Raw genomic sequence first — 25,430 nt, 5'->3', positions numbered from 1 at the left:
GAGGAGGGACAAATGGGATAGGCAAGTGGGCACAAATATGGAACCTTCTTTGAACCCAAAGCAAAGTATTTTCTCTCTCATTCAATTCTTGTTAAAAATTACTGGCCAATGGGCCCATCTTCCCACATAGTTTTAAGGGAAGGGGGAAGAGGCTGAGAAAACAGATGGGGCCACAAATGACAGTCACCATGTTGGGTCTCTCCTCTATCATGAAAAAAAAGGTAAAATAAGATATTTGAGGCACTTTTCTAAAATAAATATGCTCTATATCCTCCTTATCTAGTGGCTTCATAAATCTCTCAAAGTAATTTTTTTAGTTTGGCATGACATTTTTGTGAGTTTATGTTGATCGCTCTTAAGTAGTGCCTCCTTAAACACATGTACACCTATCAATCTTACCTGTCTAATTTCAATAATTCACCTTTTGTTTTGTTTTGCTTTTTATTTAAGCAGCATTTGCTGATCTCTTGGCTCTCTTGTTGTCCTCCATGCTTCCAAGGGTTTACTAGCGATGGTTCTGCTATCAGTTCTGTAAAATCTATTTGAATGTCATTTACTTGGCCCTAAATACTTGACCCCTTTTTTTCATTTGGAGGTTTCAGTTGCCTCTTCAACAACATTTATGCTGCAGTTACTTATTGAGCACCATTTTAGGTATTGGGTTAGAGATGAAAAACAAATGAATAGTTCTTGCCATTAGGAAAGACTGAAAAATAAATCAATAATTTCAACAGTGATAAGGGCTATGGCAGGTATATGTATAGAGGCTCTAAGTTAGGAGAGACAGTTAACCCAACCTGGAGGAGGAAGAGAAGGCTTCCTGGAATGAGTTGTCTTCTGAGCACGTGAAGGACTTGAGACTAAACATGTAGAGAAAGGAAAAGGACACTCATTGTTGGTAGAGAAAGAGCATGAGAACACTCATAAGTGAGAGGGAACTCAGAAGAGTCGGGGAATGAAGAGAAAGTAATTTGAGCATAGGGATGAGTGACAGGAGATGGATTTTATTCAGAAGAGTGATATGACCAGATAGCTCCTTCTACTCAGATTACTAAAGTGTGTGTGCAGTAGGGGAGGGAGGGTGAGATTGGTGAAAGGAGACTCCTACCAACATGAGGCCATTGAGGTAATGAGGGGAGAAATCCCAAGAGTGTGTACTAAGACAATGGAAGTGTGGATAAAAGAAAAGGTAGAGCAATAAAAATCTATTTTGGAGGTTAATGCAACAGGATGCAGTTATAAAGGATGAAGGAGGGGAAGCTTCTCAGATGGCCCAAGTATCTGGCTTTGCAGACTCAGTAGATGGTGCCACTATCGACCAGCAGGAAACCCTGAGGAAATAGGTTTAGAAGCAAGTGAGTTCACTTTGTGTTAACTTTGAAATATCTGCCAGGTATTTGAGTAGAGACATCAACTCACAAGTGGACACGTGGGTCTGTAGTCCAGAGAATGGTCAAGGCAACAAAGAACACACTTGAGTCATTTGCACACAGGGGTGATGGAACTCTTGGGGATGAACAAGTTATCCCAGGAAAGATATAGAGTAGAGAAGAGGGGCAATAAATCAAATAAAAAGCCTCAGAGCTTAGTACTCAGCTCATCTGCACCAAGTATTTATCTCCTCAGGGTTCCCACAACACCTTGACCTAACAGCCATCATTTTCATGTCCATGTGCTTTTTTCCCCTTCATAAGATACATTTAACTTGAAGATAGGGACAAAATTTTATTTGAATTAGAATTCCCAGGATCAAAAACACAACTAAGAATATTCTACATGTTCAATAAATGTTTATTAAATAATGATTGATACCTCATTTATAGAAAAAACAAAAAATAGCAAGTCTAATGAGCTTCAAATTCAGGGAAGCACTAGGCTTTCGCATATTACTCAAGATGAATTTTAATCTAAGAACACACCTGTTCTTGCTGCCCCTCATTCTCTTTACTCACATAAGAACAGAAGTTTGGTTTCTAGACTCTACCATTTGTTTCCTTTTATCACCATGAAAACAGGAGTATTTTATTTTTTCTGAATTGCCTGGGCTCACTTACACTAAATTTTAAAACCATGGAAACTGTGTCAACTGGCTTCTGTGCTCCAGTTAATCCTTCTCAACACCCCTGACAGGTGGGGAGAGACCAGGCTCCCTCCTGGAGACGCCACCTGTGCGACAATTCCAGCACGAGCAAAGGCGAGCCTGGTTATCCTACGTGAGGATTTATAATCAGAACCTCTCCCTGGGGACAGTTTACAGACACTGGAAATTCGTCATGGTTACAAAGTACTTTGATTTCGCAAAAATAAGAGGTCTCTTCTGCTGAAGTGGCAAAGAGTGCTTTTGTTTTTTCTAGATTAACTAGGTAAGAACTACAAGTTCAGTGTCAAGGAGCCAGGGTTTTTTTCTCCCTTCCTTAAGCCAGCTTCCAGCCTTCTCAGAAGATAGTGACTAGTGTTTATAGTCAGTGAATTAGAGGGTTTGAGGGGAAGCAGAGATGGGAGGCGTTTTGTCTTTCAAAGGAGGCCATCAGATGCAGGCTCCTACTCCATTGCCTGGAGAAGTCCTCATGTTCCCAACCATTGCATCTTGCTTGAAAACTAAGCAAATGCAGTTAAGACTTAGTGCTTGGCATATAGTAAGAGCTCAGTCAATGTTCATTAAAAGGCAAAACAAATAAAAACAAAAAGGAACAAAGTCTGAGTTCTGAGCTTTGACTTCAGTTAGTACAATGCATCCAAGAGCTGGGGCTGGGGTCCCAGATAGACCTCAGGACTAACGCTCATCACACCTGAGAAACAACAGCAACTAAATCAGCTCCGGAATCAGGAAAGGTGATCAGCATTAGAGGGAAGTTCTCTCCTCCTTGCCCCACCCCTGAGACTCCAGACTAGATGTTTATGGTGCCATTTCCTACCTACTGACAGGAAATATATATAAAACCCAATACTGACAAAAATGTTGTGCAAATAATGTCCTCAAATTCTGAAGACCTAGTATAGTGTTACAAACCTTTTGGAAAATAATTTGCCTACATGTGTAAAAAGTCATAGAAAGGTTTCTACCCTCCCATGCCTGTGAATTTATCTTAAAGCAAAAATATCTAAAATGAGAATACAGCTCATGCAAACTGCCTTTTTGAAGCATTATTTTTCAGAAATAGCAACAAGAAACATCCTAGTTATGCAAGGATATGAAATTATTAAGTTATGGTCCATCCACACAATGGAAAAGTATTTATTCATTGAAATTATCATTAAGACTGCAGCATGTAGAAAAGCATTTGAAATAAGTTTAAAGGGAAAAAACAGAATGTAAGTTATACATGATAAATGGTATAACTACATCTGTTTAACAATTATGCAAGCATATGGGTAAAAACTGGAAAGTCATATGAAAAATAATTGCTTTTAAGGTGAGTAGATTGTGTTAACCATAAAAACTGAATTTGTTTAAATCTCCAAGGAAAGAAAATTCTGACACTATTTAACAATCTTAGGGAGAGTAGAAAAACACCCCAATTCTTTTTACAAAGACACTAATACTAAAACCAGAGAGCACCAGAAAGGAAAGCTATAATCTTATTTCTCATATGAATACTGATGTAAAAGTGATAAATAAAATATTAGCAAATTGAATCCAGCATTATATTAATCAAACAATATATCGTGGCCAAGTTGGGTTTATTCCAGAAATGCAAGGATGATTTGGTAACAGGAAATCTGTTCACATAATTCTCTGTATTAATAGATGAAAGGAGGAAAAACACATGATGTCATCTCAACAGAGGCTGCAAAAGCTTGTCATAAAATAAATACAATGGTTATTTCCTATTTAAAATATTTAAATTCTTAGTAACTTGGGAAAAATAGGTACTTTCTCAATGTCATGTTATATCCATACATGAGGATGTAGTTTTTTTTACAACTATAACAATGCAGCAATAGTTAATTGATCTGATGAGTTCCTTGGAGACTAACTGGGTATAATAACCATCCAAAGGTTCAAAGGCAGCCCAGCCAGTGTGGCTAAGTGGTTGAGCATTGACCTGAAAACAAGAAGGTCACGGTTCAATTACTGGTCAGGGCACATGCGCAGGTTGCAGGCCTGATCCCGTTGCAGGAGGCAGCCAATCGATGATTCTCTCTCATCATTGATGTTTCTATCTCTCTTTCCCTCTCCTTTCCTCTCTGAAATCAATAAAAATATATTTTTTTAAAAAAGGTTGAAAGGCAGACCTGCTATCAGAGAGCACCCTGGTTCTTGTGGATTGTATCTTCAGGTCCAAGTTACCTAACCTCTGCACTCACTGGACAATTCCATTATCTCATTTCTCTCCAGGAGGCCATAAGCGGGTTTCTATCCCATGACTGGATTCTGGAAACGTTTCCTACCTGGTAACGAAACATTCTCCAGCCATTCCCAATATTAAAGAATTAATCTTCTTCCAGTTCATGTTCATAAGCTGTCCATCAGATGCCACGGATGGTAATGAAATCCATGTCATTAAAATGTAAAAGTTTTTCAACGCATCTGTAAAAAGAAACTACAAAGACAACAGAGACGTGTTTGTTTTCTTCAGAATAACATAGTAACTCTGTGCTGTTTAGTCAACTTTCCAACTAGCCCAGGATTTCTAGTATTCATTACCATGACATTTGATCAAAGGAAAATACTAGAAGGACTACGTGTGGCTTATTTCTCCATGCCCTTTCCCTGGTAGTTAAGCCAAAAGCAAATGTCATTGTCTGGTTTCTAGTCACATTCATGAGCCATTCTGTTCTGAAATCTCGGACAACACAGCCACGGATTTCTGAGAGGGGTTGTAGGTAAATCTGAGAAAAGGAAAACAGAAAATAGTAGTAATAGCAACGGTTTTGAGGGACAGTTTGCCAAGTGGAGGGGAAAAAAGAAAAGGTTGTAAGGATTTTTCAATGCACCAAAAGAATTCTGTAATCTCTCCTCTTAGGAACTTGTCACTCAGGTTCACTAAGGTTCTGAGACAGCCTTAGGACAACGTGGTGTCACAGCAGTTTTCCAGCTCTCCACAAAGAACGTCTTGTAGCAGGCTGCCTCACTTTTTCTGTTTAGGGAAGCAACAGCAATCATTACTTAGGGGTTACCACTTGGATCTGTTCTCTTTATGGGGCATGAAGAAAGACATCTAAAATATTCTTTACATGACATTTTTATTTGATGGTGAGGAGCAATGCTGTAGGACTATACATACCACCCAGGGATGTGCTCACAAAGCCACCAGAGAGGAATATAACCCAGATTAAGCCAACGTACTTATGCATATTTATAGTCTACTTGAAAAGTATAAAGAACATGGAGAGACAGGTGGAATCATGCCATGCATTCTACATATATCTTTTTTTATATATTTACATACATACATGCATACATACATACAGCAACAACCCCATTAAATTGATGTTAACCCTATTTTATAGGAAAAAAAAGAATAATTAACTACCAAGAGTAATACTTAAAAATTTAAATATCTCAATCATTGTGTATCTTATATACAAATAGTTTGTGCTTCCCTTCTACTGAGAACTTTGAAACTAAAGACTTTATCATGTGAATAATATTGGATGTGTTCATGAGTAAACATATTGGTCTCAGGGTCCCTTTATTCTCTTAAAAAGTATTGAGTATTCTCAAGAGCTTTTGTTTATGTAGGTTCGGCCCATAGGTATTTAACACAGTAAAAAATAAAACTGAGAATTGTAAAAATATATCTACCTATTAATTAACAATAATAAGCCCATTACATGTTAACATAAATAACACGTTTTTGGGAAAAATAATTATGTTTCCCAAAAGAAAGACTAAGAGAAACTGTTCTGTTTTACACATTTGTAAATTATAGAAACATCTGAATTCTCATAGATATCTTTGTATTCAGTCTGCTGTAGCATGTAATATTGGTGATGCATATAAAGAAAATCTAGCCTCACCCAGCTAGAGTGGCTCAGTGGTTGAGGGTTAACCCATGAACCAAGAGGTTACAGGTTCAATTCCTGGTCAAGCCACATGCCTGGGTTGTGGACTTGATCCCTGGTAGGGGATGTGCAGGAGGCAGCTATATCTATATCCCTCTCCCTTCCTGTGGTCATTTTCCTCACAAATTATATACATGCAAACATATCTTATCCCAGCAAGTGTTCATTTTCTACCCAGACAGCACAGACTGGTCTCACAGGAGAGGCATACACCCTTCTGGTCTTCCTTCAGCCAAATCCCTGGTGTTGTGGGCTCACGGAGGCCTCCAGCCTCTGTCTTGGCTTTTTTATTTCCAAAGACCTTGCAATAGCCATTCTGGACCCATGACACCAGTTCCAAATAATCTGCTAGTCCCCACTTCTCTCTCTTGGAGGGAACTCAGATTATCCAAACAAACAGTACAGATAGTAATATCTCACATCCCTGCATACACCCTATGCCTTAGTTTCCTAGGGCTGCCAAAATGAATTACCACAACCCATTAATGTATTCCTTCACAGTTCTGATGGCCAGAAGTCCAAAATCAAGGTGTCGGTAGGATTTGTTCCTTCTGGAGGCTCTGAGGGAGAATCCACTCCGTGCCCCTCCCCTGGCTGCCAGCATCCTCCATGTTCCTTGGTGTGGAGCTGCTAACTCCAGTCTCTGCCTCTGTCTTCACATCACCTTCTCTGTATGTCTGCATCTTTGTGTGAGTCTCTGTCTCCATCTTTCTCTTCTAAGAGCACCGGACATTTTGTTTTAGAGCCCGCCCTTAATACAGGATGATTAGATCCTTAATTACATCTGCAAGGAACCACTCCAAATCAGGTCACGTCCACAGGTCCCAGTGAACATATCTTCTGGGGCCATCACGGTACTCACTACAGCCCAGAAAAAGAGAAGAGGGAAGAGCCCAGCTGCTCCTGAGAGGAGGTGGGCAGGGTGAAGGAGCAGTACACTCACCTCTGCTAAGCATGCTTGTTCTTCCCTCCAGACAAGTTACACTCCATACTTGATAATAAAAAATAAAGTGACCTTGAACTGAACAGGAGCCCACTCCAAAAGAGCTAATAAAACAAGAATTACTTGAGTTGCGTGGTGTGTGTTTTTTTAAAGAATTGGCATTTTCTACTTAGAAGAGCACTCCAAGACAACCAGTTTCTCACATCAACTGAAATTATTGTTATCCACACAACCCTGGACACACCCATCCACACAAAAAAGGAGAACAGATCATGAGTTTTAATGAAAGTTGATCAGAAACTTAGACAAAGGCTCCTGGGGGTAATTACAAGGCAGGGCCACCCATGATTAAGGCTGTTTTCCTAAGAGACAAGTAAAAGTGAGTCTTTCAAAAAAGAAACGGCCTGGCTGGGGTGGCTAAGTGGTTGAGTGTTGACCTATGAACCAAGAGGTCACGGTTCGATTCCCGGTCAGGGCACATGCCCAGGTTGTGGGCTCGATCCCCAGTGTGGGGCATGTATGAGGCAGTCAATTAAGGATTCTCTCTGATCATTGATGTTTCTATCTCTCTCTCTCTCTTCTCTCCCTTCCTCTCCCTGAAATCAATGAAAGAAGAAAGAAGGAAAGGAAAGGAAAGGAAAGGAAAGGAAAGGAAAGGAAAGGAAAGGAAAGGAAAGGAAAGGAAAGGAAAGGAAAGGAAAGGAAAGGAAAGGAAAGAAAGAAGAGAGAGAGAGAGAGAGAGAGAGAGAGAGAGAGAGAGAGAGAGAGAGGAAGAAAGAAAGAAAGAAAGAAAGAAAGAAAGGAAGGAAGGAAGGAAGGAAGGAAGGAAGGAAGGAAGGAAGGAAGGAAGGAAGGAAGGAAGAAGGAAAGAGAATATATTTACATAACAGTGGAGAACAAGATCCTGGCTAGAAAGGAAAAACAAAATGACCTAGATGAAATGAAAACAGTTGTAAGAATGGATGGTGCACATGCAGCAGCATTTTCCCAGGCAGAAGAATGGCTCACTTGGTCAACTGAGATGTAAGGACACTAAGATATAAGGACATGCCTCTGGCATTCCTGAGATCATGCAGAATAAAGCTCCTGTCACACATACCAAGTTAGACAGGCAAGATCCTTAGGGCACTCAAATGTCTCTAGATTTGTCATTCTGATATTTGCTACAGAGAAACATTCCAGATTAGCAGGGACCAAGCATGAATGCCAAGCAGCACTCATGAGCTGTGGGAGGCCCCCAGGGTTGGCCGCAAGACTCACCTTCAGGGTATATCCCCAGAAGTGGACACAGGTCAAGGAATACCACTGCCAACTTGGCTTGTTGGAACAGAACACAGCTCCTAGGAGGGCTTTCTAGCCTGCAGCTTTTTTTATCATGTGTCAGAACGCTTGGGTACCCTGGCCACCACCCCAGAGGACAGCTGTCAGAGGAACTGCGCATCCTGCTCAAAGGCCAGATTGCTAGAGGAAACATGCGGGCAGTGGCCCAACAGCCTGCTCTCAGATGGGTTGGAGATCACAAAGCACAACACATCAGCAAATGATCATCCTCAGTACCCCTTGCAGGACTCACCCAGTGTGTCCTCCTCAGTGTCAATATTTCCCAGAAACCTCAAGCCCAGAATCTACACCCAGTGGCTTGGCTTCAAGGAAATTTGCCCTACTCACTCAGCAGAGAGACTGAACCCCACAGGCACAGCAAGTGCAGAGGCCCTGAGGCATGGCAGCCAGTAGAGTGAGGACCAATGAGTAAAGGAGGGGAGTAGATCATGGTTTGGAGTCTAGTTTTCATTCCTAGTGTATCAAATTGTCATGAAAGGTTTTAGGAAGGGGAGTGACATGATCTTATAGTCAGAGAAGTCCACTCCTTTCATTTAGGTTTTTTGTTGTGTTTGTTTGTTTGTTTGTTTTGCTTTTCTGCATCAGTGATGAGTCATGGGATGGAAACAAAACCTGAGTTTCCTGGGGGGAAAAATCACAGCAGCATCTGTATTTATTCCCTTACCTGCTCGTAGTCCTATTTCTTTTACAGCCCGGAACCTCAAGACTCTTACTGCCTTCCCAGGTTTTACTGGATGCAACCATGAAGTTGGAAGAACGTCACTGTGAGCATTCTCACAGGGGTCATGCCTCAGGCAATCCTGATGGGTCCTTCAAGGAGCTGAGACAAGCCGGGGAGATGCCATCAGGTACGCCCAGGAGCACCAAGCCACTTGTCACTCAGTGGCAACAGAGCAGAATACTGTCTCTCCCAGCCTGTCTTCTACTTCTTACTTTGGTTTCTTGTTTTTATCTTTAAAAAGCAATCAGTAAAAACTCAGTGCGCTGTTCGTGTATGATGTGTGCACTCTCCTGTAAGGATATTTACTTCAATAAACAGTAAAAAGAAAAGGCTACATGCAATTTTATAATGAAAATAAAGCTCCAAGATTGATGTGCTTTGAAACGCGTTCTCCCAGCACTTCCCTTCTCTCTCCCCCTGCTGTAAGTGAGCTACAATGTCATGCAGTGTTTTATGTTCAGTGGTTTCTCTCTAATAATTTCTCATCAAATTACATTAGAGAGGATAGGACTCCACCCCACCAAGGTCGGCTTTGGGCCTCAGAAGCTCCTCCCCCTTCCTGACTCCCTCCTCTCAGGCCGGTCCAGGTGGCCCCTTCCTGGCTCCCTGGACCTCCCGTAGCCAGCAAAGGGCTTTCTAAAGGAACAGCGCTATTTGGATTCTAACAAAGAAACTGGCCTGCCTTTGAGGTTCTACGAGCTCGATTTGTTCTGTCAGAACCACTGGCACTTCAGATGGCTCATTCTGTGAATTTGCTATTGTCTGCTGAAGCGAAACGGGAACAGTGATAATATCCTTTTTGTGTCAGTGAAATCGCCTGTGAACACCTAACTAATTAACGCCACCTGATGTTCACATTTCCTCATTCAAGCAAACTGGACGCTACCTGTGCCAGCTTTCTTCTCATCTGGGATACAGCAAACAGTGGCACAGGTCAAGTTCTGACCCCTTGCATTCTCAAAAGCTCAAGAAAATAGTTATGTATGGGGGGGGGGAGGGGAGGCAGGTATCAGCTTGACATGTTACTTCCTAATGCTTGACCTGAGCCTGCTTCATTCTTATCTGTTGCAATCACTCTGGACTCAAAGAACTCTCCTTTTACACCAACAGGCCTGTCTCAATCTGCTGCTGAGGTCGCCTAAGGTCTGCTGCACTGGAAGAAGGAATGCACACCTCATTTTATCTATTTCTCAGGCATGGAGACTTTGGCAAATGGGAGTTATGCTTTCTTTGCATGATCGCTCTCTTCCCTTTTGACTACTTTTAGCTAATTTCAACTCCTTAAGCTGTTAGTAGCTGCTTCCACATTCCCAGTTGCTTATACTGCTATTCCTTGACGTAGCAACTCCACAGACATTATCTATTAAAGATGTAGCTGATTTTGTGTGACCTATGCCTCTCTTTCCCGCCCTCCCAATGTAGTTATATCACCATTTTAAATTAAATCAATAAGCAGACATTGTGTTAATATGACCATGTTAATGTTCTCTGCAGCCTAGTCAGACACACTGATGTCATGCACCCGCTGAGGTCACGCACTGCGGAGCATCATCTCTGAGGCCTTCTTCCAAACAACGCACAACTTCGATCTAATCACCAGGAAACCCAAACGGAGGGACATTCTAAAAAGTAACTGCTCAAAAGTGTCAGTCATGAAAGATAAGGAAACACCAAGGAACTATCACAGATTGGAAGAGACTAAGGAGACATAACAAAATGTGATGTGAAATCCTGGATTGCAAGAGGGACATTGACAAGGCTTCAGGCTGAGCCAGCACGATGTGAAGCAGAACGCAAATAGAGAAACTATCTTTCTGGTCTGGAGAACCAGAGGGCATAGATCAGGACAATCTCAGTCACCAGAAAGGGAGGTGGGTGTCCCAGAAAGGAGAGTGCCAGAGAGGAGGAACCAAAATTTTGTGTATAACTCAGCCCAAATCTACAGCCATACCTGACCCTCACATGCATGGAACAAACTCCAGGGACTGATCAAAGAATTTGAGACTTGAGCTACTGCACAAGAGAAGGAGCTTGTAATATGAGCCCCTCCAAGTTAGTTTTTGCTAGAACAAAATAATTAATATGCTTTAGAGGAATAGTACACAATCCAGAGTTGCCATAATATTCAAAGTATCCAGGACAAAAATCCAAATTTACTCAACATATGAAAAAACAGGGAAAATGTAACAAATTCTCAAGAAAATCACTATTTAAAAGGGCATATTTTTCGATAACCTCAATGTTGCAAATAATAGTTTCATGACAACTAATGTAATTATGATTAGTGATATTAAGAAAAACATACAATGAATAAAAATATAGAAAATCTCAACAAAGGAGGAGAAACTACTCTTAGGTATCTCATATAAGTGGAATTATACAGTATTTGTCTTTTTGCGACTGGCTTATTTGACTTAGCATAATGTCCTCCAGGTTCATCCATGGCATAGCATATTTCAGAATTTCTTTCTTTTTTGAGGTTGAATAATATCCAATTGGGTCTATATGTTTATCTGTTCATTCAATGCGTACATGGGACACTCCATGTTTTAGCCATTGCTCATAATGATGCTATGAACATGGATGTACAAATCTCTTTGGGATCCTGCTTTCACTTCTTTTGGGTATATAACCAGAACTGGAATTGCTGGATCATATGGTAATTCTATTTTTATTTTTTGAGGAACTGCCATATCGTTTTCCACAATGGTTTCACCATTTTACATTCCTATTAACAGCACACAAAGGTTTATCTACATAATCACCAGCACTTGTTGTGTGTGTGTGTGTGTGTGTGTGTGTGTGTGTGTGTGTGTGTTAAGTTAAAGTGGGATGGGATTGGGATAAAGGATTTGAAAAGCATGATGCAGAAGTTTGGGGGGACTCCCTAGAATGGATAGAATTATGAATGGAAATGCAAGGGTGAGTGAAATAAGGCTCTCTCTTGCAAGAAGGGAGTAAATTTCAGTCTTCTAAGTTGTGGGGACTAAAATTTGATGTGTGTACTCAGAAGCAGCCATCCTACTGTATAGTGATTACTCTTCAGAGCAAACTGGAGTCAGAATCGTGGTTCAATGTTTGGTAGAACCTCAGTTGTCTTAGAGATGAGCAATTCTACCCCAGGATTGTTGTGAAAACTTAATGGCTAAAAGAAACTTACACATACAAGATAAGTGTTAGTTATTATAATTCATTTATATTCAAGCCACCTCTGTAAATAACAGCTAATAAAATATGCATTTATCACAGGTAACAATATTAATTGCAGGTTACCATGTGCCAGGCTTTGTGTTGCTTTATATATATATATATATATTATCTAATGTAATGTAAAACACTATACACTACCATTGTACCTGCATTTTACAAACGAAACTGAGGCTTAGATCAAGAACCTTTCGCAAAGTCACACAGCTGACAAATAGCAGAACCCAAGTGATCCCATGGGCCTGTGCTTTCCAAGTGCATGGCCTGCACCTTGGGAGCCTGGCCAGAGACATCTTACCTGAAGAGCTTTAGCGAGGGTGAAGCGGGCCGTGCTGATGTCCATCCTGGTTCTAGGCCTCATATCATGTAGCATCCACCAAGATTGACTCCAAATTGTATGATCAATTCAGACTATGATTTTAAAAGAATTGAACTAAATTAAATGATTAAAAAGACAGAAAATCTGAGCATTGGAGAATGGACAAGAATATGAAAAGAGCCAGTCAATGAACACTGAGTCTGATCAATCAATGAATACATGTCTTGTAGTGGACTTTTAGGTTGGAGAGATATCAAGCTTGTTTTCTAAACTCTGCCTTTCAAAAATATTCTTGAAAATGAACATATATCATTAACAAATCAGATTTTAATTCCACTTGCTTTTCCATAATTTAGTCTGTTTAAGAAAAATCTAATGTGAACTTGATCTACTAGAAATCCCCTGGACACAGTATTATACAAAAATCTCGGAAATAGGAATTGAACTGTATATATACTTTGCCTCCATTATCATAAATATTTATTTACAGGCAGGAGGTAATTTTAAGAGTAGATATCTGTTGAAATAAACTCAGATTTCCTTGAACCCTAAAATTCTTTGTTAAAGTTTCTTCATCCTGTAATTTACCAAGAGGGTGATCTTCAGATGTTACAAATGGTTATGCTTTGAAATACAAAATGGCTGAGTTTACAAGAATTTTTCTCTCCCCAGTTCAGAGTTTAACATGAAACATTAACTAGTTAACTCTACACAGTTACAGTCTAACATGATTTAATTAGCCACCTACATCAGATGCTTTACAAAGTATCCTGTAGTTGATTAAAGATGACACTCCTCTCATCACATCACAGTAAGATATGTCCCTCCACTTGAATCTGAGCAGACCCTGTGACTACCTGACCAAAAAGATATGACAGAAGTAATGCCATGACAGTTTCTGGGCCCACACCTCAAGAATGAGCAGTTTCCACTTCCTGTCTCTCAGAACAATCTTTCTTTAATATATACATACATATATCTATATCTATATCTATAGATATAGATATATATATCCTATATAATAAAAGCCTAATATGCAAATCGGCTGAACAGCAGAATGACTGGTCGGCGGCAGGTGGGGCCGGCAAACACGTGGCATCAGACCAGCCAAGGCAGGCACCAGCGGGCAGAGGGAGGGGACAGTGATCAGGGGGCAGTGGGGCACCATCCCCCGATCTCCCTGCTGGTCACCTCCCATAGAGGGAGGCCAGACTACGGCTTGGGCCCACTCCCCATGGGGAGTGGGCCTAAGCCATCAGTCGGACATCCCCTGAAGGCTCCTGGACTGAGAGAGGGCACAGGCCAGGCTGAGAGGCCCCAAGCGCATGAATTCCCATGCACCAGGCCTCTAGTGTGTGTGTGTGTGTGTGTGTGTGTGTGTGTGTGTGTGTGTCATTGATTTCAGAGAGAAGGGATAGAAACATCAATGATGAGAATCATTGATTGGCTGCCACCTGCACGCCACACCCACACACAAGGGGGGATTGAGCCTGCAACCCGGCATGTGCCCTGACCGGTAATGGAACCATGACCTCCTGGTTCATAGGCCGATGCTCAACCACTGAACCACACCGACTGGGCTCTTAGAGCAATTTTTCTTAGAAACCAGTGGACATGCTGTGAAGGCCCCCCATTAGTATGTCATGAACTAAGGCGTGTGGCTGAACCCGAAGCCAGCAGCCAGAGTGAGCTGTGTTGGAAGTGAATTCTCCAACTCCACTAAACCCAAGTTGATGCTCGAGGAGCAGAGACTAGATGATCTTACCACGTCCTGCCCAAACTGTACACTGGCAAACAATAACTTGGGTTATGCCACTAAGTTTTGCAGTAGTTTGTTACACAGCAAGGCACTGGACTGCTCCCGATTTTCTCTAGATGGAAATGTGAACCAACCAACCCCACTGTTTCACAGGCAAGTTGATCAAAGCTATTATTTATGTGGTTCACGAGGCCAGAGGTCAGAAACAAACACACAGCCAGGCACCTGGGAATTCTTCACGCTTCTTTATTAGGAGGCACCCACAGTACAGAACCTCTCACACAGCCGTCAAAGGGGAAGTTACATTCTCTTTGGGAACACCTTCATTTTTGCTTCTGTTACCACTTTGAAGAAAGGAAATCATTTTCAAAGACATTTTAAGTTCCAAGTGTTTATGACTCCACTTGCCTTTTGTTGTGTTCGAAAAGTAGCACATTTGAGCCCGAGCTGGAAGATTGTTTTGTGGATTTTAACTTTGATGTGGACAAGAAGTCTTGGCTGTCTGGTTGAACCAGTTCATAATTTTCATATGCAACTTTTCATCTCAAAAATGTTTCATTTTTACCTCTATCCACAAACAGATGCTGTTTAAACACACACACACACACACACACACACACACACGCACACACACACACACATTTAAAATCGATCATGAACCACAGCATTTCTAACAGGAAAAAGAAACTTTTGCTGCCCTCTCCTGCTAAAACAATGAAATACTAAAATACCAAAAGATTTATGGAGCTAAAGCAAAATCCTCAAACCCAAAGCAATGGACATGTCATTCTCATATCCCTCAATCAAAAATCAGACAACAACCAGAAAATGCATTGGTAATATTTATATTTGAAAGTTCCTCACTGATACATGAGGTTTGGATTACAACTTATTTACAATAAGTGATTTCTTTAAAAAAAAAAAGAAGGGCAGGAAGAAAAAGGAGAGAGATAAGGAGGGGAAGGAAGGAAGAGGAGGGAAGAAAAGGAAACCTATATTCATAGACATCGTAATATGGGATGTTTATTTCCAAGAGATACTACTGCTGCTGTCGTGCACAAGCAGCAGCACAAGTGAACATTCCACTGGTTCAAAACTTGCTCAACTTTCTCTCAAGATGCACAATCCTTTTTGATTTTCAAAATTAAATACTGAGAAATATAAAATGCATTGCCAATATACCTACTACAAAAATCCTTTGTGGCTCATCTCTTAACTCCACTCAGAGAAAGCAGCTGAGCCAGAATATAAAAATAAAAATATTGATGTGCAAATTAAACACCACCGATCATGTCCGGTGCCACCTTTTTGCTATAGGTGACTGTCACTTTGTAATAACATTGGTAATAGCATCAAAAGAGAGAATCTTTTCATTTCCTGGGCCAGGTCAGTGCACCTGATTAAAGTGTGTGTGTGTGTGTGTGTGTGTGTGTGTGTGTGTGTGTGTGTGTGGAGGGGGCGGGGGGGGGGGGGACATAACTCTGAACACTTAAGAATGCCAATAACATCCATACATTTTCCCTTTCCCACCCTCCCCATCCCCACAAAAAAATAAAAAAGCTTTTAAAGCTCTAAATATACTTTTTTCCCCATAGTGTGATTGAGCCTAGGGCTATACGTTTAAGTATAGCAGGTGCAATTACAAGCAGTTCCTGGCTCTGCACCCTGGACTGTCCCACGCATAGGAGGAGGTACAAAATAATTTAAACCCTTCCCTTTAGGCAAGAGAGCCCAAGATGAAGGAGCATAACCCTGCTTGTGAGTATCCAGCGGCATCAAGGGTATTATTTATTTCTCACTTTTTTATTTTTTATTTTATTTTATAAAAAAACAGTCAGATGTTAAGGAGAGCAAAATAGAATAAAATTTAAGAGGACAAAAACTCAACACTGAAGGAAAACAACGGGGCCACTTGCACAATGAGAAAAGGAATGCATGCTCGATTCAAAGGATGAGAGGGGTCAGTTCACTCACATGGGTTTTCCAGGCCCACAGCCTAAGGCCTCAGCATCACTCTAAACCACAGGGTTTTTGTTTGTTCTTCCAAAGACACTCTTAATCCTACCCCTGAAACCAATATGGTAGGGATAAGTTTGGAGTGATCATCACTCACTAACTACAATATTTGCTATTTTAAAAATAGATTTATATATAGTTCTGGAAATTATGAAGCAAACAAAATATAACACAAAGATGCATTTGTCACAATGAGCTCAAGTCGCAGCAACAGGAGAAATGCGGGAAAGGACAGAGAGGGCTGCTGCAAATGCAGCAAGTATGTCCTTAAATACGTCACATGGTGCAACAGTCAGACAACCTAGTTACTCTGTGTCACCGGACACAACATGACAAGTGTCACATTGTCGCTTTCAATTAAAAAGAAAAGACAGTGTTTCTTCTCAGAAGTTGCCCTATGAATTTTAGACATGTATCTATAATTGCTTCTTTGAGTATGTCTAAAATCTGGCTTTATTCTCCTCAGTTTGGAATAATCAACACATAAATTGACATCAAGGATATCTGTGTAGTTCTCACCTTAACTCTGAAGACAGGGTAAGGTGCAAAATAGGAGCCTAGTCTTTCTCATTTCAAATGACTGCATTTCATTCTAATGGGCAGAGATATTTCATAAACCTGGGATTTTAATGTCCCTTATCTAAAAAAGATGAATTAATGGCAAACAAACGTTTAGACTGTCAAAACTAAATGTAATGCAGAGTCAAAACTAACAAGCTAAAATCAGAGAGGATTTGTTATAAATTTATTTTTTATCTTTAGTTGTTGAACTTGCACCTTTGCTCCAGCACTTTGAAAGGAAGTTGTTTCATCTTTGGCAGTCTCTGCCAAATGTACATCGAATCCCCATGAATGTTCTTTTTTAAAAAGAAAAACCTATGAATTCCATTAAACCATGTTATGTTTGGTGTTGCATATGACTATTTTACTGCTGGTTCTTTCTCAGAATTCCCAATGCCAAGTTTTGTTTGTTTTACAAAGTTGTTGAGATGACAGTATTCATAATTAGCTGACTTTTACACACACACTGTGACCTGATAATCCTGAAACACCTAATAGGGGAGAAAGGTCAGCCGCCTTTTTTTTTTCTCTTTTTCTTGGAAACAATATAACTGCATATTCTACTTTATATTTAAATGGAAGGAAGAAAGTATACAAGCCCATATTGATATTATATTTCTACTAAGAGCAACAACAGTTCATATGTTCATGTTTGCTGCTATGACAATTCAACACATGAACAGAATCAGCTCTATGCCATGAAGACTGCTGCTGAAGTGATGGTTTAGGATTATCAACTCACTGCTGCTATGTCCATAACAAGCAAATGCATCCTGGAAATAAGCCCCAAACACATATCTTTCAGTACATAATAACGCAACCACAATAGGTTAAGTACATACTGTACACAGTTTTATCAGTATTTTTATCTCCCCAAGATGTTAAGAGTCCTCTTTTAAATACAAAGCAGAGAGCCAATAAAATATAGCTATAATACAGCCCTAGATTTTGTTTTGTTTGTTTTTGTTTTTTCTTAAACAATTTGGTCACAATGCACCTTTGATATAAAAGCATTTTTAAACTTTATTATTAATACTCAGGACATTAGGAATTTCCAGATTTTTTTCAGTAGCATTTGTAGAACCACTTTTGGTAACAAATACAGTAGTTAGGAATACGCATCCAATTCAGAATGCATAATAATGTTTATCCTGAATCCTTTCTGGCTAAAAACAGGGCTGGCGCTGTGATGAGATATAGGAGAATCTACAAAAAACACGGTAACATGTTTGTTTTTCCCCAGAGGCTACATCCTCTTTTGCTGGAATACTTTATAAATACATATTAAAAAGTAAGGCAACAACTCCAAACAGTCCAAGCTGTTTGCTCAACTCTATTCCCAATTAGATCCGCAATCCTGGCGATCAATTTCATGGTTGTACTGTTTAGTGTCTGTCTTTCTGATTTCAAAATGGTCCGAAGGATGTTTTCTGACATGTCTAAACCATCTCTGGTATGATGTTCACTGATGTACGCAATTAATACTGCTCAGGTGCTGAAGCCTAGGATGTCCCAGAGCCTGTTTGCAAAGGATTCAAGACATTGATTTGGATTCACCTTCAACTCCTGCACGAACCCAAAATTCCCTTCCCTACTATGTTTATCACCGCTTCTCTTTTACTCCAAATTTTAAACCTAAAGGAGTATCAGGACTACCTGGCTACTGGAAAGATGTTCACTCCAGTAAGCAAAACTCTCATCTGGGACCTTTATAACTCACGGCCCCATTCCATGTGGACATTCAACTCAAGAAGATGTGCAAAAGGAAAAGATGTCAAATTACAGTCAAGTTATCCAGAAGAGGGTGTTATACAAACCTATATGGAAATGACAGTCTTTTTTTTTCTTCCTTTCCTATAAATACATTTAACAGCTTAGCAGAAAGACAAGCTAAATTTAAGATTGTTCACATTTGAGAATTGTTTCATACTCTCTGCTAATGATAAATAAGGAACTCCCGACAATGGAATTTTAACAGCAATTTCATTAACAGGTCTCCGAAAACTGCTTTTTTTTTTTTTAAGGGTTAAGAACAATGATTATGTTTGCAAAGTTCTGAGAAGTCCATCTACTGTCCAAACTTTGGATTGAAGTCCTTATTTTTTTTTTTCCTTTACTTAGAGACAGGTATATACAGTGCTGTTGTAATAATGAAACAAATGTGAAATCTACTGTAAAGTTGCACAATACAGAAAACTGTTGCTCCATCTTCTACTACATAAATGTGTGACTCCACAGGTTAGTAATGTTGCTGCCATTGTTTTTGTTAAGTTGGAATTATCCCATCACGTCTAAGACCTCTCTTCAACTCCAGATCCTCCAGTTTTTTCCACAATTCCTCACGCTCCTTTTCTTTCTTTTTCTCACTGGGGAAGAAACAAAATAAAAAGTAAATACCTGGGGAGGTTTAAAGAAGTTATTCATCAATAACTGTCCCTTGAACATTCTTTTTCCCATGTATGTTTTAAAAGGTCTTTGAAAAGCTTGGCATTAAGCTTATGGGTATTTCTTCTTTTTGGTTTTTCTCTCTCTTGCTCTTTTATCTGACACTTATTTAGACACAAAGTAGTATTAGTGAACAGAATAGAAGATGACAACTTTTTATTGTTGTTAATCCTCACCTAAGGATATTTTTTCCATTGATTTTTAGGGAGTGGAAGGGAGGGGGAGAGACAAAGAGAAACATCGATGTGAGAGAGACACATCAATTGGATGCCTCCTACATGTGTCCCAACCAGCATAGAACCTGCAACCCTTCAGTCCTCGGGGCAATGCTCTAACCACTGAGCATAACCAGCTAGGGTTGGTTTTACATTAATATTCCTTTATACTTAATACAGAATATTAACTTCAAAATTACTGAGAAACAAAAATGAGGATCATTTATATGTATCTGTTATCCTAAAACCAAGGGCACATTAGTGACTTTCACTTGGGATCTACTTAAAATCTAATTTTCTCTTTGTCTCCAAACAGTTTCTCAAAAGAGATGCTAGAAATGACACCGATACAGAGAATGCAGTAGGTCAAGAAAATATACTTCCTCTTTATGAATATCTGTTTTTCCTACACTATGTCTATTTAAACTCTTTAGCAGTATCTTGTAAGTGTTAATAAATCACAAAATCTAAATTAACATATTTAATACTTAAAAATATAACCAAATTATATATTATTTCTTCTGTGATTGCAGTGTTAACGATCTGGACAGAATTGTGTTGATATTACTATATATTAAAACTTTAATGTTCCAAGGCTTCAAATTTAGTTCAATATCAATTTAACTAGTGACGTCCATATTTGGGGGAAAATTGGTAAAATTTACTAAAACTCTGGATGTCTAAAATAGGGTTAACAAATTTTATTTTGCCAAGGACATGTTTAGATTACCATATTTTTATAAAAGAAATAGTGCTGATTTTAACATCAACCAATTCAGAAGTACCTAATCCAGAAATATATGAATATAATGTAAATTAATAAATTCACATATATTAAAATAATTCATTTCTGTCCCTAGCTTTCCCATGTTGTGATGAGCCAGTAAACAGCACACCCAAATGACATCTGTGTATCCATAAATTCAGATAATTCCTGAAAAAGGGCCATGTGTTACTTTACCTAGCAAGAATTTAATGTCAGTTACAGTACAATATTTACTCAGGGAAATCCACATAGGTTAAGTGAAATTTGTATATAATTCTAATGCCTCATATTTTTATATCATCCCCAATTTTTTAAAGTTATGTTGATAACTATAGCAATAGAAATTAATCTTCATTGCCCACAAAAAAAAAAAAAAACACTCTAGAAATACTTGAGTAATTTTATATTCTCATCCCACTAGTCTTAAGGAAACATTTCATTATGCAATATGGTCATTAATATTATCATTTCATAATTAATATTTTGTTATTTTAAGCTTTTGTTTACTATAATTAATTTCAGCTATCTCAAATATAATCTACACAATATAAATTTCAGTGGGCATAATTTTCAAACAATTACCTGTAGGGTAATTTCAGTGGGCATAATTTTCAAACAATTACCTTTAGGGTAATTTTGACCCTGAAAATTTATATTTATATGACAAGATCAGATAATCCTTCAATCATGAATTCCAGATTCTTAACTGTAAAAGCAAGCTGTTTGGTAAATTATCTCTTTTGGTTTCTCAGTACAGTTTAAGAATAATATTAAGTCTAAATAAATGTAATCAGGGAATACTGATTTGAGTACATTTAAATTAATTCTGTAGATCCTGCTGGTTTCAAAGAATATGACCTTTAATTTGGAGGAAGAGGGAGAAGAAATTGGTAGGCAAGGCCTTAGGATCTTTATTCAACTAAAAAACAGTTTAAATATATGTAAGGTTCATACTGCCCTAATTCAGTTTAAATTAAGAACCGACATCATAAAAATACTCATCATCTTATTCCTGAAGAGTTTCTTTGATCAAAGCTTTATGGCATTCAGTACCATCTGTCCTGTGGGACTTTTCTTCCAGGGGAACTTTGTGCTGATCTATCATAAACCTTTTGTTCAGACAACTTTATCTTCAAAAGTTCTAAATATTTCTGATATAATCAGTGTCACCCCCATTCTTTCCCACTTTTCTCTCTACTTGTAGGAGTGAGTTTAAAAACTTAACCATGTTGTCAAGCTAGGATACTGTCAAATTCTCTCCCAATTTCAATTTTACATAGCACTAATGTTGGCATGTGTATCTAACAGTGTTATATACTTATTCCATACACGATTTCAGACTTGCAATCCTTAAAATTTTATCTGAACTGAAACAATTACTAGTGTCTTGCCATCCAGAAATGAAATCCTTCATTCAGTTCTCTGAAAGTACCAAATAAATCTCTTTATTCTCTTTTCCTATTCTATATCTATGGAGAAACCAATGTTTCCATCTATTCTGTTTAACCTTCTACTGTTTATTGAACAAAATATTACCCTTGCTTAAAAATAATCCTTCTCTCAATAAGAAAAGCCCATTTGCTATAAGTCACTTTAATATATCAGATTATCAGAATCAACTTCACAGTGTCTATTTCTGATACCCTTGGTTAATTCTTATCTTTTTAAAGAGTTTATCTAGTTTAAATAATAAATGATCAGTAAACAGTTTATTACTGAAGTTCAATAAATATGAATTTACTTCAATCAATTTCAATATCTATACATATAAAACCCTAAGTGACCGACCGTTCAACCGTTTGCTATGATGCACACTGACCACCAAGGGGCAGACACTCAATACACAGGCATGGAAACATGGAACAGACTGATGAATCTCAGAGGGAAGGGGGGAGGGTGGGAAAAGATTAACCAAAGATTTTATATGCATACTAGAGGCCTGGTGCACGGATTTTTGCACAGGTGGGTTCCCTCACCCTGGCCTGTGCCCTCTGGCAATCCTGGACCCCTCGGGGGATGTCAGAGAGCTGGTTTTGGCCGGATCCTCGAAGGCCAAGCCGAGGGACCCCACTGGTGCACGAATCCATGCACTGGGCCTCTGGTTTTAGAAATAAAGTCTTTAATACTGTTAATTGGATTCTACAGATTTAAACCTATTCAACTGAGATAATAAGCTATTAGTTGCTTAAAAAGGAATATTATGTACAACATACCTTTTAGTGATATATCACAGCATGAATGTGTACTTTACTTCCTTTATTTAAATAATTATTTAAATTAGACAAACTTTTTAAAAAGATAAGAATTAACCATAGGCATTTTAAGTTGGGGACAAGAAAAGTTATTATAAATTCACTGATTTGCAAAAACTATAAATATAATAAAAGTTCTTTAAATTGCAAGTATGACCCAACATGTCCCATACTTAATATTTATTCCATTATTTTATTAAAAATCTCAACCTCTTCTGTCTACAATTAAACACTTGCCATATTCCATAATTAAGTTGCTTTTCAATATATCATAGTATAATTGTTTTTAAATGAGTGTGATGGTCCTTTGTCTCCTGCCATCAAACCTTTCCCCTCATTGCTCTCTTTATCAATAAATGCAAGTAACACATTCAAAATCAGGCAAAGCAAAGAAGCAAGGGAATCACAGAGAGCTTTGCTCAGGAGATTCCACAAGGTCCTGGGTCTGAACACTCACACACACACCTCTGGGATCCTCTAGGTTCACAGTTTTATAATATATAAAGTGGCATTTGCTTCTGTATGATCAGAGCCAAAAAACCAAAGGTCCCACTACTAACAAACTCTCTAGACTTTCCTCAATGTCTCCAAGTACACTGATGCCATGGTCTGAACATTTGTGCCCCCAGCCCCAATTCATATGCTGAAATCCTAATCCCCAAAGATGATGATATTAGTAGGTGGGGCCCCTTTGGGAGGTGATCAGGTCAAGAGGATGGTCCCCTCATAATGGGATTACTGCTCTTGTGAGTGATACCACAGAAATCCCTTGACACCTCCCCCCCTTCCTCCAAGTGAGGACACAATGAGAAGGTGCCAGCTATGAACCAGAAACAGGGCCCTCATCCAGCCATGCTGGCGCAATGCTTTCGGACTTCCAGCCTCCAGGACTGTGAGCAATTAATTCCTGTTGTTTACAAGCTGCCCATAAAACACCCATATGTGGTATTTTGTTATTGCAGCCCGAATGGACTAAGACATCATCTTTTGGAAAGTTGGACATATTGAACAAGAAATAACAAAACTGAAGAATCACATAAATGAAATTAAGAAAGGCTTTATTCAGCCATAGCATTTATTATAAAGAGTATGCCTGTTCTTTGCCCCCTTTTGGTCTTAAGCATTTCAGTATTTATAAAACACCAGACTCTTCACCTCCCTGTCCTTTTCACTGTAATGAATTTGTTGGGGGTCTAGAATAGAAAATAAATTCTGAGCCAAAGAACTAAACAAAATGGTGCCTCATCCCTCCTGCTGCTGGAGTGAAGTACAAGATCAGCCCAATTGTCGTTCAACTAAGTTCAGGACAGGAGCGGATCCAGCTGGCAAACTACCTGATGGTTCCCTTATGCGGACCTGAATGCCAGCTCTGTGCCAAGCTCTTAACCTGAGGTAGAAGAGAAACACTACAGAAGGAAAGGAGGAAAGCAGCCTTTTTCAAAACAACACTTTGCTGCCCAGGGGCTCCACTAATAAAGACACAACTAATGAGCATGCAGAAATGAAGAGTTAAATAAATAAAACTGTATGGCTTAGGATTTCAGTGCAATTAAGCCACGTTAGCAAAGAGCAAGGAAAGAACTCAATAGTTTTGGGCACAGCTGACAAAAAAGCTTTAAAAAGTTACCGCTGGCGATCTGACTTGTATGTGGCTGTCAGCTCGTCAAACATGGTGCTGTTCATTTCCATAAACGCCTTCAACACATTGTAGACTAACGCCACGATAGCCCTGGAAGCAGAGAAGAGGGACCTATTAGTTAGTTGTACATAACGGGATGGAGAAAGAGAGAAAGCACAAGCCTTGAATGAGCTCCACGTATTGCACACTATCTCCATCCCTTTTAGTTGGAACAACTAGAAATGACATACAGTTCATTTCCAAATCAAGAGTTACTGTCTTTACTGTTCAAGGCAAGACATCTTTCTGAGGGGTTGGCAGGATTAAAAAAAGAAAAATCTAATTCTGCCCTTCTAATTATTGGTAACCAGAATAGACTTGCCTGTGGGCAACTGTTAACTTCATTTAATAAAAAAGCAAGCATAAAAAAAAGCAACTCCACCTTTTAAAAGGAGCACCTGTGGTAGCACTAACCTTAGAGGCCTAAATTTGCATAGAATTTTATGTTTAAAGTGATAATATACAGAATTCATCAAAATCAAAAGCTGGAAATATGTCATTTATATCATTCATATCCATAGATATGATATTAAACCCCTATAAGTTGGGCAGTTTAATATGAGTTAGGTTTCTATTTGTGATTTGCATCAGTCCACTCAGACCAACTTGATCCCCTTGCTGATCCAATACATTGCCGGTAAGGTAACAGGCAAGCTGGTGATGGCTGCGATGAGCTGTGGAACACCACACGGCTAAACAGCCAAAACGGTGGTCCATACTCACCAAGGAAGAATCAGCTCTTGGGCAACACGAAGACTGTCCCTTGATGGGCCTGACAGCTTCAGACCAGATCTAAATAGCACTGCCCTTTGCAAAACTATACAACAGTGCTTCCCTTTTGCAATATGCTCCAATACCTCTGAAAAGGGCACTGGTAAAAGTTAGGCCAGGTGTTAAGTAAACAATGGGTTTGATGTTTCCAAAACGTTTATAAGAAGCTGTGTTGCTTCTTCCCTGTGCCCATTAGTAAAAGGCAAACGTATACTCCCTTCTGCTGAAACGAATGACCTCCCCAAATGCTCCGGGCAGTGATGGAGAAGGGCCAAAAACAGTATACTGAGCAGTTACACACTCTTGCTGAAACCACTCTCTAGGCTAGATTTTCAAGAGACTATCTGCATAGGGAGACTTCATTGTTTACCGGCTCCTTATTTTTACCAGTTTTGTTAATAAAATTTCGTGAATTTGAAAAATGTAT

The 25,430-nt window shown here is 39.2% G+C and overlaps 1 protein-coding gene across 2 annotated transcripts in view; it reads right to left on the bottom strand.

Moving 5' to 3' along the window:
* Nucleotides 1–15,128: 15,128 nt before the first annotated feature.
* Nucleotides 15,129–25,430, bottom strand: part of LOC139012573 (serine/threonine-protein phosphatase 2A 56 kDa regulatory subunit epsilon isoform) — a 113,551-nt gene continuing 103,249 nt past the window's right edge. The window contains exons 11-12 of one of the 2 annotated variants that reach the window (XM_070418701.1): nucleotides 24,182–24,283; nucleotides 15,129–19,242 (exon numbers count right to left, since the gene is read on the bottom strand). In XM_070418701.1, coding sequence (XP_070274802.1) covers nucleotides 19,143–19,242; nucleotides 24,182–24,283 — 202 coding nt within the window. In that variant the 3' untranslated portion in view covers nucleotides 15,129–19,142. The remainder of the gene's footprint in view (nucleotides 19,243–24,181; nucleotides 24,284–25,430) is intronic. The other variant, XM_070418709.1, reaches the window with a different exon arrangement.

Source organism: Myotis yumanensis, unplaced genomic scaffold (assembly GCF_028538775.1).
Source record: "Myotis yumanensis isolate MYYU_CA2020_CCGP unplaced genomic scaffold, mMyoYum1.0.hap1 SCAF_1, whole genome shotgun sequence".
Lineage (NCBI taxonomy): Eukaryota > Metazoa > Chordata > Mammalia > Chiroptera > Vespertilionidae > Myotis > Myotis yumanensis.
Note: the sequence above shows the minus strand (reverse complement) of the source record. Positions and strands in the feature narration are given on the sequence as shown.